At 48.3% G+C, this 15868-nt stretch overlaps 2 protein-coding genes across 6 annotated transcripts in view; one reads left to right on the top strand and one right to left on the bottom strand.

The window, feature by feature from the left end:
• LOC137562405 (uncharacterized) overlaps window positions 1-15868 on the bottom strand; it is a 428020-nt gene that overhangs the window by 324506 nt on the left and 87646 nt on the right. The window lies entirely within an intron of this gene.
• Window positions 1-15868, top strand: part of LOC137562383 (uncharacterized) — a 146867-nt gene that overhangs the window by 86254 nt on the left and 44745 nt on the right. For all 5 annotated transcript variants that reach the window (XM_068273739.1, XM_068273731.1, XM_068273722.1 and 2 more), the window contains exon 4: window positions 14627-15476. In XM_068273739.1, coding sequence (XP_068129840.1) covers window positions 14627-15476 — 850 coding nt within the window. The remainder of the gene's footprint in view (window positions 1-14626; window positions 15477-15868) is intronic.

The raw sequence follows: 15868 nt of genomic DNA, 5'->3' as shown, positions 1-15868 counted from the left end.
CGGAGGATGAGCAGCCCGCCATCAGCTCTGCATCCGAGGCCTCCACCCTCACCACCACCACCACCACCACCCCTGTTCGCAGCAGCCGCCCAGCAGGGCCTGGGGAGGAGGCCAGTTCACCGTCACAAGTTGGTGACCTGTCACTCAGCAGTATTTTTACCCCAGGCACCATCAGGGTATTGTCTGCTGTTGTTGGCGATTTGGAGGAGGAGATGCTGATGGGCACTTTGGGGGATGAGGGATTGGACAGCAAGACTGTGGCGACAGTCAAGCAGCCCATCCATGCATCAGGAGAGGAGTTTGGGGGGTCATCATCCCAGCAGGACATGTTTCAGGAGGGGGAGGATGATGATGACACGGCGACAGACAGAGACTGGGTGCCACCACCTCCAGGGGATGTCGTCCTCAGCAGCTCTGAGGAGGAGGAGGAGGATGCGCTTGTGGGCCTTGCAAGGAGGCGCATCATTGCAAGCATTGGCAGCAGTAGGCAGGTCCCACAGCCTGCTGGTGTCTCAGGCTCAGCAGCAGCAGCAGCAGCATCTGCCAGTACCACCACCAGCCGCACCCAAGCCCCCCCCCCCCCCCCCAACCACCACAGGGAGACAGGCAGCAGCGGTTCCATGCCGTAGGGGGTTGTTTTTGTCACCAATCTGGCATTTTTTCACCATGCCCACAGTGTACAGCAAGTACGCCACTTGCAACCACTGTCAGCGGAAGTTGAGCAGAGGTGCAGACCCCTTAAAGTTCAGCACCAGCTCGCTCATCAACCACCTTTCTGCGAAACATTTCCACCAGCATGAGGAGTTCCAGAGGCTGAAGGCATCTGGTGCTGGCAGTGGCACCACACCCATCACTGCACAGCCTTCAGCAGCAGCAGCAGCAGCAACAGCAGCCACCCGCCCTCCTGCTCCTCCAGCAGCACCAGCAGGAGTGCGGAAACGCACTGCTCCTCCCCCCTCTGCAACTCCTGCCGCCGACACTGAGGCCTGTTCTGGCAGCCAGTCCTCAGTGGCCTCCTCTGCTGTGTCTGCTGATTCCCGTGCCAGCAAAAGGCCACGCCAGAGCCTTTTGAGCGAGTCCTTCCAGGGGGTGGTTAGGGCTCTGCCTCCCAGCAGCCGTCGCGTGCGGCAGCTGAACGGCTTGCTGGCACGGGCCATGTGCTCCCAACTCCTGCCGTACACGCTCGTGCAGGAGGGGAGCGACATGCGGGCGCTGCTTGCTTGTGCAGCCCAAGACTGGCAGCTCCCCGGCAGACACTTCTTTGCCCGCAAGGCCATTCCTGCACTGCACCGCTTTGTGATGGCCAATGTGGAGCGAGGGCTGGAGCACGCGGTTGGTGAAAGGGTCCACGTCACCATGGACTCCTGGAGCAGCCGCTTCGGGACAGGCCGCTACCTGTCTTTCACTGTCCACTGGGTCAGCTTGGTGGAAGGGGGTGAGGATGGGAGAGAAGCAGCGGGCACAGCAGCAGCAACACAGTGGGTGGTGCCCCCCCGCAGGGTCAGGGGAACTGCAGCAGGTTCCTCCGATCCTCTGCCATCCTCCGGCACACCTGGCCAAACCCCCCGCCTCAGCAGCAGCGTGAAGGCCCGCCACTGCCAAGCGCTGCTGCACTTGGTCAGCCTTGGGAAGACCAAGCTGACGGCAACCCATGTGTTGGCCAAACTCCAGGAGCAGGAGAGGATTTGGCTGACCCCCAGAGGCCTCAGAGTCGGAGAGGTGGTGGCCGACAATGGGGCCAATCTGGTTGCCGCAATAGACAGGGGAAACCTGACCCACATCCCCTGTCTTGCCCACGTGCTGAACCTGGTGGTGCAAAAGTTCTTGCGCACCTACCAGGGGATGGGCGAACTGCTGGAAATGGCAAGGAACGTTGTGCGTCACTTCCGGCGCTCGGCTGCAGCCTGTGCGAGCCTGGAAGACGTGCAAAAGGAGCTGGAGCTGCCACGCCATCGGCTGATCCTTGACGTTCCGACTCGCTGGAACTCCACCCTGGCGATGTTGGAGCGTCTGGTTGAACAGAAGCACGCTGTCAACCAGTACCTTGCCCTGGCCACTGTTTCCGCCGCTCGGAGAAGGAACAAGACCAGCAACATCCCGTCCATCGTCCCCGATGATGACTGGAGGCCAGGGGCGTAGCAATAGGGGTTGCAGCGGTAGTGACCGCATCGGGGCCCTTGGGCCAGAGGGGCCCTCCCTCAAATGCAGTATTAGCTCTCTATTGGTCCTGTGCTGGTAATAATCACTTCTATAGACACTTTGAATAGTGGTAATCATTAACAAGCTGTTCCCAATCCCCTTCTTGCACCTCTGACACTGTAGTTGTCCTTGGCAGGTTTTGGTGCGCCGTATCAATTGTTATGTATAGAGTGCTTGGGGGGCCCCAATGTAAAACTTGCATCGGGGCCCACAGCTCCAAAGCTACGCCACTGCTGGAGGCACATGCAGCAGGTGTGCTTAGTGCTGGCTCCCTTTCTGCAGGCCACTAACATGGTGAGCAGGGACCATGCTATGGTCTGCGAGTGGGTGCCCATGGTTTGTCTGCTGAACAGGGCCCTCGATGCTTTGCTGGAACAGGGAACGGCAGCCTTGGACCAGCAGGAGCGGCAAGCAGCTGCACAGTCCACCTCTGAGGGGGAGGAGGAGGAGGAATTGGTGGAGGTCCCTGACCTTGCTGCTGATGAGGGGGATCAGCACAGCGCAGCTGAGTTGGTGCGGGGGTGGAGAGAGGATGAGGCGGCAGAGGAGGAGGATGAGGAGGACAGCACTGCCGTCGATGTGCCAGCAGACGTGGCCCGCCTCTTCCCAATGGCAGCGCACATGCTGGCGTGCCTGTGCAAGGACCCCAGGGTGATCCAGATGAAGCAGAGGGAGGACATCCGGATCAGCATGATGTTGGACCCACGCCTCAAGGGGAAGTTGAGCCAGTTCCTGCCGCCTGCAGGAGGAGACCCAGCGCAACAAATAAGGAGCTTGCAGCAGGCCCTTGTTGAGCGCTTGGAGGAAGCCTTCCCCCAGCCTTCCACCCCCACTGTCCAGCAGCCAGCACAGAGGCAGCAGCAGGTGCCTGCATCCAGCAGCAAGCGCCCCACAGACCTGCTGTCTCTCAGCCACGAGCTCTACAGGACTGTAGAGGCTCCGGCAGCAGTGACTAGAGAAGAGGTGCATGATGCAGCAGCATCCTCCTCCGGTCACAGCCAGCGCCTGACCCGCATGGTGGCTGACTACATGGGGTCCTACAGCGGGCTTGACAGCGATGCCCCTGTTGATCCCATGGAGTATTGGGTCAAGCGCCTGGAGATCTGGAGCGAGCTGGCGCAGTACGCCCTGGAAGTGCTGTCCTGCCCCCCTTCCAGCGTGCTGTCCGAGCGCTGCTTCAGTGCAGCTGGTGGCGTGGTCACCGAGAAACGCTCACGTCTGTCTCACAAGTCTGTGGACAGACTGACGTTTCTCAAGATGAACCAGGCGTGGGTGGAAGGCGAGTTCCTGGCCCCTGTTGTCGGCGAGAGGGGGACATGAACTGGCTAAGAACCATCGTTAATGTGCCTTACCACCCTTTACCACCTCCTGGCTCCAGCTCACTAAGCCAGCCTGGTTCAGTTTGACTATTACGTCGCCTGCAGCCACACATTTTACACCTACAGTGGGCTGCTGTGTACTGCCCTTCTGCTGTCTTTCTGTGTTTCCCACTGCCAGGGTACACAGAATTACCTTCTGCTGCCACACTGCCACCAGCTATTACGTCAAACAATAGCTGCTCACATTACTCCTCCATTCCTCCTGCTGCTGCTGCTGTCTGTCTGTGTTTCCCACTGCCAGGGTACACAGAATTACATTCTGCTGCCACTCTGCCACCAGCTATTACGTCAAACAATAGCTATATATCTGTGTAATTGGTTGTACAAACAAAACCAAAAAACCATTAAAAAAAAAAAAAAGGTTTAATTTTTCTGAGGTGCCCGGGTTGAAAACTGTGTTGTCCCAGTTGTGTATTGGACACGATGTTGGCTGCACGACCGCTGTCTGGGACCTCCTGCCTGCTGTGTTTATTTACAGCCCTGTTATCACCGCTAGGTACCAGGGCTATTATGTCACGCTGCCTGCCTGATGCCACACTCACACTACTCCTCCATTCCTCCTGCTGCTGCTGTCTGTCTGTGTTTCCCACTGCCAGGGTACACAGAATTACCTTCTGCTGCCACACTGCCACCAGCTATTACGTCAAACAATAGCTGCTCACATTACTCCTCCATTCCTCCTGCTGCTACTGCTGTCGGTCTGTGTTTCCCACTGCCAGGGTACACAGAATTACATTCTGCTGCCACTCTGCCACCAGCTATTACGTCAAACAATAGCTATATATCTGTGTAATTGGTTGTACAAACAAAACCAAAAAACCATTAAAAAAAAAAAAGGGTTTAATTTTTCTGAAGTGCCCGGGTTGAAAACTGTGTTGTCCCAGTTGTGTATTGGACACGATGTGGGCTGCACGACCGCTGTCTGGGACCTCCTGCCTGCTGTGTTTATTTACAGCCCTGTTATCACCGCTAGGTACCAGGGCTATTATGTCACGCTGCCTGCCTCATTGACTGCCTGCTGCCACACACTCATCCTCCTCCTCCTGCTGCTGAATTTACCTCCTGCTGTCTGTGTGTTTCCACGAAGAAGAAGAAGAAGAAGAAGAAGAAGATGAAGATGATATAGAAGAAGAAGAAGAAGATGAAGATGAAGATATAGAAGAAGAAGAAGAAGAAGATATAGAAGAAGATATAGAAGAAGAAGAAGAAGATATAGAAGAAGAAGAAGAAGAAGAAGATATAGAAGAAGAAGAAGATATAGAAGAAGATATAGAAGAAGAAGAAGAAGATATAGAAGAAGAAGAAGAAGATATAGAAGAAGATATAGAAGAAGTATATACAGTACTGAACAAAATTCTGGACACAACTTCTCTTTTCACCTTTTTTTTTTTAAAGGAACATCCCCACATAATCACTTGCTGTTGTTACTTGGAAAAAAAGATGTTTCTTGCATCATTCACCCTTAAAACAAGCGTTGGAAGCTATTTAAGGCCAATTCGAATAGTCAGCTCGAATAATGAGCTCGAATACCGACTCGAATAGTGAGCTCGAAGTCCGAGGTCGAATCGAATAGTAAAAATTATTCGACTCGAATATTCGACTGACCTCGAATAATTTACTATTCGAATTCGACCAAACTCGAATTTTAAAAAGGGGTATTTGAGCACCACTACTCCCCACACAGCACCTCTGCCCGCCGGCCGCTTGACTGCCTTCTCCGCCACCACCAACAGGGTCCAGGACTCCAGGCGGATTCCTTAATTTTTTTTAGGCAGCTGCTAGCAGTGGCCGCTACAATAATTTTTCTGGGGCGTCTACATGCCTGCCTAATTTTTCTGCCTGCACTGCGGGCGGCTGCAACAACTAAACAAAAGGCATGTACATGTGCCCATCCCCCTTCGTGATCATTACCTTGCCGCGGTGAAGGGGCTTGCGTATCACAATGAAGCAATGACCACCGGCTATATGAGTGTCTCAGGGGTTGGCACACCAAAGATAATAAGGTCGTTGCTTTATTGTGGTCAGACCAAATTTGATCAGCTGGACAGTCCCTGTTCTGTCATTCAGCTACATCAGCTGGGCGACCATGTGGGCTGGAAAGCCACCATCACCTGCACTCTCGTGCGCACCAGTCCAGCACGGCCGTCACTATACAAACGGCTGTTTGCAGTCACTGCATACCTTTCACTGCATCTGTGACTGCACATTGTATTATACCTGGCAGTCAGTGCATACCTTTCACTTGAATGGATGGCAGACTTGCCCTCCAGAACAGATTCTCGTGAAAGGCAAGTGGTGTCATCCTTGTCCGCCATAACAGATTCTCGTTAAAGGATTTAAAGTTAATTCATTTCAAATACAGCAAGCCCTCGAAAGTCCTCCCGTATTGTTATTTTTGGTTACTACCTCGGGACGTGCATTCCTGCCTGCTGCCCTCCTTGGATGTGTAGTGGTAGCCATTTCTCAGGCTCCACACCAGATTTAAACCCTCATTCCCGGCCATTACCCGTGGTCACTCACAAATTTCAGACTTGCCCTCCATAGGATTCTCGTGGAAGGTTCATGGTGTATAAATTGCCCGCCATAACAGGTTCTTGTTAAAGGATTTAAAGTTAATTCATTACAGCAGGGCCTCGAAAAACCCCTGGTCGGTTCTTTTCTTTTACTTTGACAGTCAGGACTTGTGTACCCCCTGCCGTGGTAGCCGTTTCTTAGGTTCCAACTCCGGAACGGAATCGAAGCAGGATTAACTGACCTGTTTGTAACACGCCGTGGACACCATGGTACTGAGAAAGAACCAAAGAAAGTTCCACGCAGTTGAATGAATGGCAGACTTGCCCTCCATAACACGTTCTTGGCAAATGCTTTTGACTTGGTTTGTCTTACGCTGGGTCAAGGGTCCATCTGACCACAGATACCTGGTCTGCAAAGCGTGGTCAGGGCAGGTACAGGACTTATACAACATGGGTCTCAGGCTCCCACTTTGGACCGGAATCGAACCCTGATTCCCCCAGCTATTACCCTTGGTCACAATGGCAGACTTTCCCTCCATAGGATTCTCGTTGTAGGTAATGAACAGCAAGTAGAAAATGTATCTGACAGGATCTGACTAGGGTCTAAAGCCTTCCCTGCGAAGTGTTAGCTAGAGTAGACAATGAGAAAGTGTCAGAACAGAGCTTAAATAGCCTGGGTAAGCAGGAAACCACGCCCCCAAGCCGCTTGGCCAATCAGGAACCGCAGGTGGAGTCCTGTGTGTCAACTGACAACTGGTCAGCTGACCCTCTTCCTTAGAGCATAAGAGGGACGGAGCTGCCAGCACATGCGTCCGCCCTCATTTTCAGTCAGAGTATCATGCTACCGGATCCCCGCAGGCACGCTGCTGACATTATTCCTGCCACTGCAGCCGGCCGCACCAGAAGCCCCAGATGCGCTACCAGCGGAGGAAACAGCAACTGAGCTGGTAAGCGCAGGATTACTGACATTGACCCCCCCCCCCCCCGAGGCGTGGACTCCGAACACGCCAGAACGGGTCTATCTGGGTGAGAATTATGAAATTCAGAAACTAACTCATCTGCATGAAGTCTATGAGCAGGAACCCACGACCTCTCTTCCGGGCCGTAACCCTTCCAATGTACTAAGTACTGTATGGAATTTCTTATTTTTCTGGAATCTAAAAATTTTTTCTACTTCAAAATCAGGTTCCCCATCAATAATAACGGGAGGGGGGGAGTGGAGTCAATATCAGCATCGGCGGCAGATTTTAGAAGAGACACATGAAAGGACTTGCTCCCTTTCATGGAAGCTGGCAGGGACACCTTAAAGGTCACTTCATTAACTGTTTCAGACACAATGTAGGGACCAATATATTTGGGCCCGAGTTTGGCCAATGGTTGGCGCAAGACAATATTCTTTGTGGAAACCCATACTCGATCACCAGGAGAGAACTGCTGGTGAGGAGAGCGATGACGATCTGCTTGTCACTTCTGGGCTGCGACAGCATCCTTTAAAGGGACTCCGAGCAGTGCAGAAACTATGGAAAGATGCATATCATTTTAAAGCTCTCTTTCTCCTCTTTCCAATGATATATAAACTGCTGCCCTACGCCTTTTAGTTTTCGCTATTTTCGCGATTGAATTTGCCGCGGCCGCGATTTCAATCACGAAAATAAAGAAAACTAAAAGGCGTAGAGTGACGATTTAGGTGTCGCCAGAAAGAGGAGAAAGAGAGCTTTAAAATGATATCCATCTTTCCATAGTTACTTGTATTACACAGGACGACACTTTCCCCAGTGTCAGCAGCTCCATTCAACAGAAAAAGTCGGCCTGTGTAATACAATGTAACTATGGAAAGATTGATATCATTTTAAAGCTCTCTTTCTCCTCTTTCTGTCGACACCTAAATCGTCGCTCTACGCCTTTTAGTTTTCTTTATTTTCGCGATTAAAATCGCGTCCGCGGCAATTTCAATCGCGAAAATAGCAAAAACTAAAATGCGTAGGGCAGCGGGTTATACATCATTGGCAAGAGAAGAAAGAGAGCTTTAAAATGATATGCATCCTTCCATAGTTTCTGCACTGCTCGGAGTCCCTTTAAGTTCTGATTGACAGAGACCCAAATCTCCTGACCAGTCCTGCAGAACTGGGAAGGAAGAGGAAGCAGAGGGGACAAAAGAGAATCTGGGCGATCTCCCAAAAAACACTTGTAATGGAGAAAATTTTGAGGAGGCATTCAACAAATTGTTCTGCGCAAATTCTGTGAATGGCAAAAACTGAACCCAATCTTCCTGGGATTCAGAAACATAACATCTTAAAAACTGCTTTATAGACTAATTCTTTCCATCTGGCCATTCGTCTGAGGATGGAATCCAGAGGAAAAGGACAAAGACATACCCATAAGTGCGCAAAAGTTATTCCAGAACTGTGACACAAATTGTACCCCTCTGTCTGATACAATATTTTTGGGAATGCCGTGTAATCTGAAAATATTCTCAATAAATAGCTCAGCCAGTTCTTTGGGAGATGGTAGTTTTTCAAGTGGTATGAAATGCGCCATTTTGCTGAACCGATCTACCACAACCCAGATGACCGTCTTTCCCTGGGACGCAGGAAGGTCCACAAGAAAGTCCATCGAAATATGTGTCCAGGGAGAACTGGGAATAGGCAATGGTTGAAATGTACCGGCAGGAGCATTTCTGACCGCTTTGCTTTTAGCACATACCGTGCAAGCTGACACAAATTCCTTGCAATCGGTTCTGATGGAAGGCCACCAGAAGTGCCGTTGGAGAAGATCCAACGTCCTGCTCACACCTGGATGACCCGCTACCTTGCTGCAATGACATTGCTTCGGTACAGATGGCCTTAAATGCAAAGGAACAAACAATTGCTCAGAGGGTTTCCCCGATGGGGACTCTGCCTGAAACTGGGCTAATGATTCCAACAGATCAACCGATAATTCAGTTGCCGAGACAACAATATGTTCAGGAAGAATATTAGAAGGTGGCAGGTAGAGACTCTATAGGCTCAAAACATCTAGATAAGGCATCAGCCTTGATGTTCTTGCTCCCAGGTTTATGTTATAATAAACCTGAATCGGGAAAAGAATAAAGCCCAGCGAGCCTGCCTGGGATTCAGTCTCTTAGCTCCTTCTATATATTTCAGATTCTTGTGATCTGTGTATACTGTAATGGTGTGTTCTGCCCCCTCCAACCAATGCCTCCATTCCTTGAAGGCCATCTTGACAGCCAGCAATTCCCTATTACCAATGTCATACAGTAGTTTCTTTCCACTGAACTAAACTTCCGTGAGAAGAACGCACACGGGTGCAAGCGTTCTGGTTGACCGGAATATTGAGCTAGGACAGCACCTACCCCTATCTCTGAGGCATCAACTTCAACTATAAAGGTCGGAGGACATCGGCGTGCATGAGGACGGGGGCAGAACAAAATGCTTCCTTCAGAGTCTGAAAGGCCTGAGAAGCCTCATCAGACCAGTGAGAGGGGTCGGCTCCTTTTTTAGTCATGTTTGTCAAGGGGGCTATAATGGTGGAGAAATTGCGGATAAACTTGCGATAATAATTCGCAAAACTGATAAACCTCTGTAATAGTCTCAGACCCAGTGATTGAGGCCATTCCAACACAGCTGACCCGCTTCCTTAGAGCATAAGAGGGGCGGCGCTGCCAGCACATGCGTCCGCCCTCATTTTCAGTCAGAGTATCATGCGACCGAAGGCACGCTCTGACATCATTCCTGCCACTGCGGCCGGCCGCACCAGAAGCCCCAGATGCACTACCAGTGGAGGAAACAGCAACTGACAGCTGCTTTGGTGCCCTTGCTCCTGTGGTGCCCTAGGCCATGGGCTAGGTGGCCTTGCCCTAAATCCGGCCCCACCCCCAGTGTAAGGTAGGTTCTTCCGCCTCCTCTCTTAGTGACATTGGTATAATCAATGAGAGATGCCACTGGATGAGTCATAGATGAGGGATGTTGTGAAATTGGTGAAAGGAAATCCCAGGTAACTTCTCCATCTTGGTCTGCTAGCTGCTCAGGCATGGCCAGTGGAGGGGGGAGCTTGTGGGTGCACAGGATGCACAACAATCTTAGCGTGGTGTTTCATGCTATGGCCGCCCCTTAAAGCTCTGTGCCCGGAGCCTGGTGCCTCTCCATCCTCTGCCTTGGTGCGGTCCTGCCTATAATACAGTGCTTTAGGACAGTGGGTGGAGCCAGAAAAAACTTTCTCTTAGGAGGTAAACCTATTGCTTTTTCCTGCAACCCCAACTGGTATAGAGGTTGCGTGGACCCCTTCCCAGTTCACTGCTGCCTTGTCCTCTCCTTACTTTTGAATTTATTGGGAAAAGCACCACCAGTGGACCAGTGACCTAGGCATATCAAATGACCCACAATATAAGGTAATACAATTAGACTAGTCTAAAGGATGATGCCATTAGTGACCTGAGGTCAACGCAAAGTGGGTAAAACACAGAAAGTTACTACTGCATGAGATGGATAGTGGAGTAATGAGAAAGCTAAGGCCGTCACTCGACAGATCATTCACCGGGCTAGATCATTTGAGTTCCAAAAGGAGAAACCAGTACTGCTATAATACTCCAATAACATGCAAACCGAACGTAAAGCAATCCCGAAGAGAAAATAAACTTATGATATTATGAATTGTATGTATAGTACAGTGTAACGATCGGTGTCAGCACACAGAGAGAATCTGATTATTGGTGATCTGCAGTATCACCAACAATACAGATATATACCTGATTATGGATGATCTGCAGAATCACCAATAATCCAAGTATGACTGACCTCTGGACACCTGATAGAGTGTAAGTGTTTGGTGCAACAGTAGAGTATCTCCCGTGGGGGCGGGAGACACCGATGACTTCGAGCAGGGACCACCTGAGGAGCAGGTGGTCCTTGGCTGCGTGGGAACTATCTCCTAAGAGAGGGGATGGAGATAATATGGCAGCCAGTGATTCCCTGGAAACTGGGAATCAGACTATACTGCAGCCAAAGGACTCCTAAGGGATAGAGCCCCAGGCTGTACTGCAGGAAAGACTCTCTGAGGAGCAGGAGGTCCCTGCAGCTAACTGACACTTGGTGGAATAGTGTCACAGGTAGTACAGACAGTCTGAACACTCGAGGAGTGAGTGACAGCCAAGGTCGGCCAGGCCAGGTCGGCAACACACGAGCAGAGAAGGTACAGAGACAGTAGGCTGATTCGGTAACCGGGTACAGGCAGGGTTTGGCAACGGGTAGACAGATAAGCAGAGGTACCGAATCAGAAAGCAGGAGAGAGGTCAACAGAGCTAATGGTCATAACAGATATAGAGCAGAGTCCTAGTCTGGGGTGTGAGGTCCGTGGTCTCAACACCCAGGAACTGGTCTAACGTATAACACAGCAATGACACAGTAATCCTAAGCTTGGGTGTGAGGTCCTTAGTCACAACACCCTGGAACTGGTCTAACGTATAACACAGCAATGATACAGTAATCCTAAGCTTGGGTGTGAGGTCCTTGGTCACAACACCCTGGAACTGGTCTAACGTATAACACAGCAATGACACAGTAATCCTAAGCTTGGGTGTGAGGTCCTTGGTCACAACGCCCTGGAACTGGTCTAAAGTATAACACAGCAATGACACAGTAATCCTAAGCTTGGGTGTGAGGTCCTTGGTCACAACACCCTGGAACTGGTCTAAAGTATAACACAGCAATGACACAGTAATCCTAAGCTTGGGTGTGAGGTCCTTGGTCACAACACCCTGGAACTGGTCTAAGATATAACAGCAATGACACAGTATCCCTAAGCTTGGGTGTGAGGTCCGTGGTCACAACACCCTGGAACTGGTCTAAGGTATAACACAGCAATGACACAGTATCCCTAAGCTTGGGTGTGTGGTCTGTGGTCACAACACCCTGGAACTGATCTAACATATAACACAAATGTAATCTGGCTAAGTGTGAATTCCCAGGTCCTCCTGGTTCTAACACACTGTGGGATCTGACTGGTCTGAGTGCTCACACGTTAGTATTCACAACGGCAGACAACCAGCAACTGACAAGCAAGATCTATATATACTTGCAGTGCTGTGCAGCTCCGCCCGAGCCACTCAGCCAATCCAGAGTCCAGCTGGGATCAGCTGATCGGCCTGATCAGCTGATTCCCCTTCTGCTGGTATAAATGTCCTGTCGCCTGGCGTGCGCACGCGTAGCTCTCCATCTGTGTGCACTAGAAGGTCCAGACAAGCCAGACGCGTGTCGCTGCGCGGAAACCGCCGGTCTGAACGCGGAGATAGCCGCCCTGTCCCTAGACCACGCGGCGGCATCTCCGCTGTTCATTACATACAGCTAACAAATAGAACATTAGGAACAAAGAAAAGAGTCTCATACTGTTTCCAGTACAGGAAGCGTTAAGAAACTTCAGTTGTTATCCATGCAAAAGAGCTTCTCTGAGCTCTTCGATCCAATTTGGGTCCAAGACAGTCCTGTTTTCTGAAGCACTTATCTCAACCTGCAAATATGACAGAATGATGCATTGTTAAAAAAAAAAAGTAATATAACTGAAAAAAGTAAGAGACTCTTTTCTTTTCTACTAATGTTCTATTCCTTATCCGTGCTACACATACAATTCATTATATCATACGTTTTTTTTTGGTTTTTTTTTTGCTTCAGGTTTGCATTGACCACTTCAACCTATAGTGTTGTTCACCTTATGCATCCGAGCAACTTTCAACTCCCATTTATTCACCAATAACTTTATCACTAATTATCACAGTTAATTGATCTATATCTTGTTTTTTCTGCCACCATTTAGGCATTCTTTGGGTGGTACATTTTGCAAAGAATTATTTTATCCTAAATCCATTTTAACAGGAAAATTAAGAAAGAAATGGATAAAAATAATTATTTCTCATGTTTTGGCCATTATAGTTTGAAATTAATACATGCTTTCATAATTAAAACCTATTCATTTTATTTGCCAATTTGTCCCGGTTATTACAACGTTTAAATTATGTCGCTATCACAATTTATGGCGCAAATATTTTATTTGGAAATAATGGTGCATTTTTTCAATTTCCGTCCATCGCTATTTACAAGCATATCATTTCAAAAAATTATAGTAATATACTCTCTTGACATGCATATTCAAAATGTTCAGACCCTGAGGTAACTATTTATGTTTTTTGTTTTTTTGTTTTTTTATTAAAACATTTATTTGGGTAATTTTTGGTGTGGGGAGTAAACAGTTAATGTTAAATGTAATATAATGTATGTATTTAATTTTTTTAAAAATGTATGTGGGTGTAGTTACTATTTGGCCACAAGATGGCCACAGTCCACAAGTCCTGGAAGCGAATGATCTCGCTTCCAGGAAGCATTAGGAAGACGAGAAACTTTTTTTTCTGCAGAAAGATAGTCGTTTTTTCTGCCGGGGACATAGATCAATAAAAAGGGAACTATATTCCCATTCATTGATCTCGAGACTAACGGCAAGTGGGTCTGGAGCGTGCGCGATAAAGCGCATGGTGCCGTTGCAGCAACACAGTCTATCTGGATGGATATATCCATCTAGATAGACTTTTTTTTTTTTTTTCCACAACAAAGATTTTTATTGTTTTATCTTTATCAACAGTACATGTACTATAACAACATTGATGTCATGAAGTAGTTTCAATGTTGGTAGGTTCAAACATAGAAACACTATTTTCAACAATACTGAAATGAAAGTATACAGTATATTACCAAGAATATCGGTATCCTAGCCGTCCATTAACAAGGCCTCTGCGGCTGGACTAGCTGCACACCTCTCATGGTAGAATGCATATGACCACCCAGTATAGGCCATATCTTATTTCTGAATATAGAAGATTAAAGTACACTTTCTTATTGCATCTAACATAGTAAAACTCAACTCAGAAACAAAACAAACACCAATGTAAACAGCAGCCGGGTAAAACTGGCCCAATTGAGCCCAATAACTTAACATCTGAATGGCGATGAAATAGCTTTAACATGTATAAATTGAATATTACACTTTACTGAACAATGTCTTCCAGCTGTTTACACATCTAGATAGACTTAAGTGGTTAAATAGTGTAATCAGGGCCGGATTTACAACTCAGAGAACCCTAGTCACAGGTGTTCTGGTGTCCTAAACTCCGCCCATGAACACAGACCACACCCCTAAGTAAAATATTCTGAACTTCAATCCCTGCCTCATGTCACTACTACCTGTCCTAAGAATCTTACAATTTAATCACTGTCTCATAGCATTCCTTACAAGACAAGGCAAATAACATTTATATTGCGCTTTTCTTCTGGCGGACCCAAAGTGCCAAGAGACAAGGATTAGAGTGTAAATGCCTGAGGACAGTAATGTGAGGCAAGGATTAGACTGTAAGCTCCTAAGGTCAGTGATCTGAAGTAGGGGCTGCCGCTCCCACATAAGGCACAATGATTAACTGTAACATAATCTGAGGATGTTTGCATTTTTGCTTGTCAAGGCTACTATTTACAGTTGTTTCATTTTGATTTTTTTTTCTAGGCACTGTTTTGTTGGCTGTGACAAAAGACTATTCTGTAAAGATTGGCCTGCCCCCAAGAGATAAGATGGATAATTTTTACGCTAGGGCTCTTGTTTTGGGCAAAGTACACAATGCCAGCCATGTAGTCTGCAGCCCCGATGGAGACCTCTACTGCATCCGTGGAGGGGATATCTACGTGGGGCCGCCACCATCAAAGGAAGGCATGGACTGGTTTTCTACAGCCACAAGAGTTGGGAAAGCTGAATGGGATAATGTCAAACTCATTTTCTTCCATCCCAATGGAGATCTATATATAACATATCATGATGGAACCTTCTACACGGGTCCTGCACCTGAAAATGAAAATATATCCTGGAGGTATGGGCTAGCCACAAAGGTAGGGGTTTGTGACTGGTACCAGTTTGATGCCTTGTTCTTTGATGCAGAAGGAATTCTGTATGCTGTGAATTATCATGACAGGATTGTGAAGAACCAGCCACCGACAGAGCCAAGTTACTGGCTGAGGGAAAGCACGGAGGTTGGAAGAGGAGGTTGGTGTGAACTCACTCACTTCATGTCCTTCGACCCAGATGGAAAACTGTGGGCTGTCAACAAAAAAAATGGAAATATCTATAGAGGGAATCCTCCAACTGTACAAAACCAACACTATAAGGATAACGCTGACTATTTGGGATGGAACTATAATGTGTTTAGGTTCCTCTCCTTCACCAAAGATAAGACTATTCGGAGCATTATCAGCTTCCAGTTTCTGCCTGAACTTGGCCAAAAAGTCTCTGAATCTGCTGAAGTTATAGCAGATGAAATCTATGACAACAGTAAAAGCACCTCCACATTAAAACACACCTTCACGTAAGTCAGCTAAAGACAAAAAAAAAAACTGCTATTGTTTAAAGCTACATGGTCACACCCACCTATTGTCACCTGTGTACCTGTTAGAACCCATTAGCTAGAGTAGACAGTTCTGTGAAGAGGAACATACAGACACATTGCTCAGAATACACCGTGAAGTGTCTTTTTAGGCCTACCAAGCAGTATATTACAAAGTTCCAGGATTGCTTCCCTTGGTTACTTCCATCCAGTATATAACAGTCCTATTTACATCAAGGGGCCTGTCGTAATGCATGGAGTGGGTATTCCTCAGTATAAACACAGCCTGGAAAAGCTGTCCTGAAACTGCCAGTGATTAATATACTGTCCAAGCTCTACAAGTGGCCACTCATGTGTGTGTATGCATACTAGCA

The sequence above is a fragment of the Hyperolius riggenbachi genome, chromosome 1 (genome assembly GCF_040937935.1).
Source record: "Hyperolius riggenbachi isolate aHypRig1 chromosome 1, aHypRig1.pri, whole genome shotgun sequence".
Classification (NCBI taxonomy): domain Eukaryota; kingdom Metazoa; phylum Chordata; class Amphibia; order Anura; family Hyperoliidae; genus Hyperolius; species Hyperolius riggenbachi.
The sequence above is the reverse complement of the archived record's forward strand: the minus strand, read 5'-3'. Positions and strand labels throughout refer to the sequence as shown.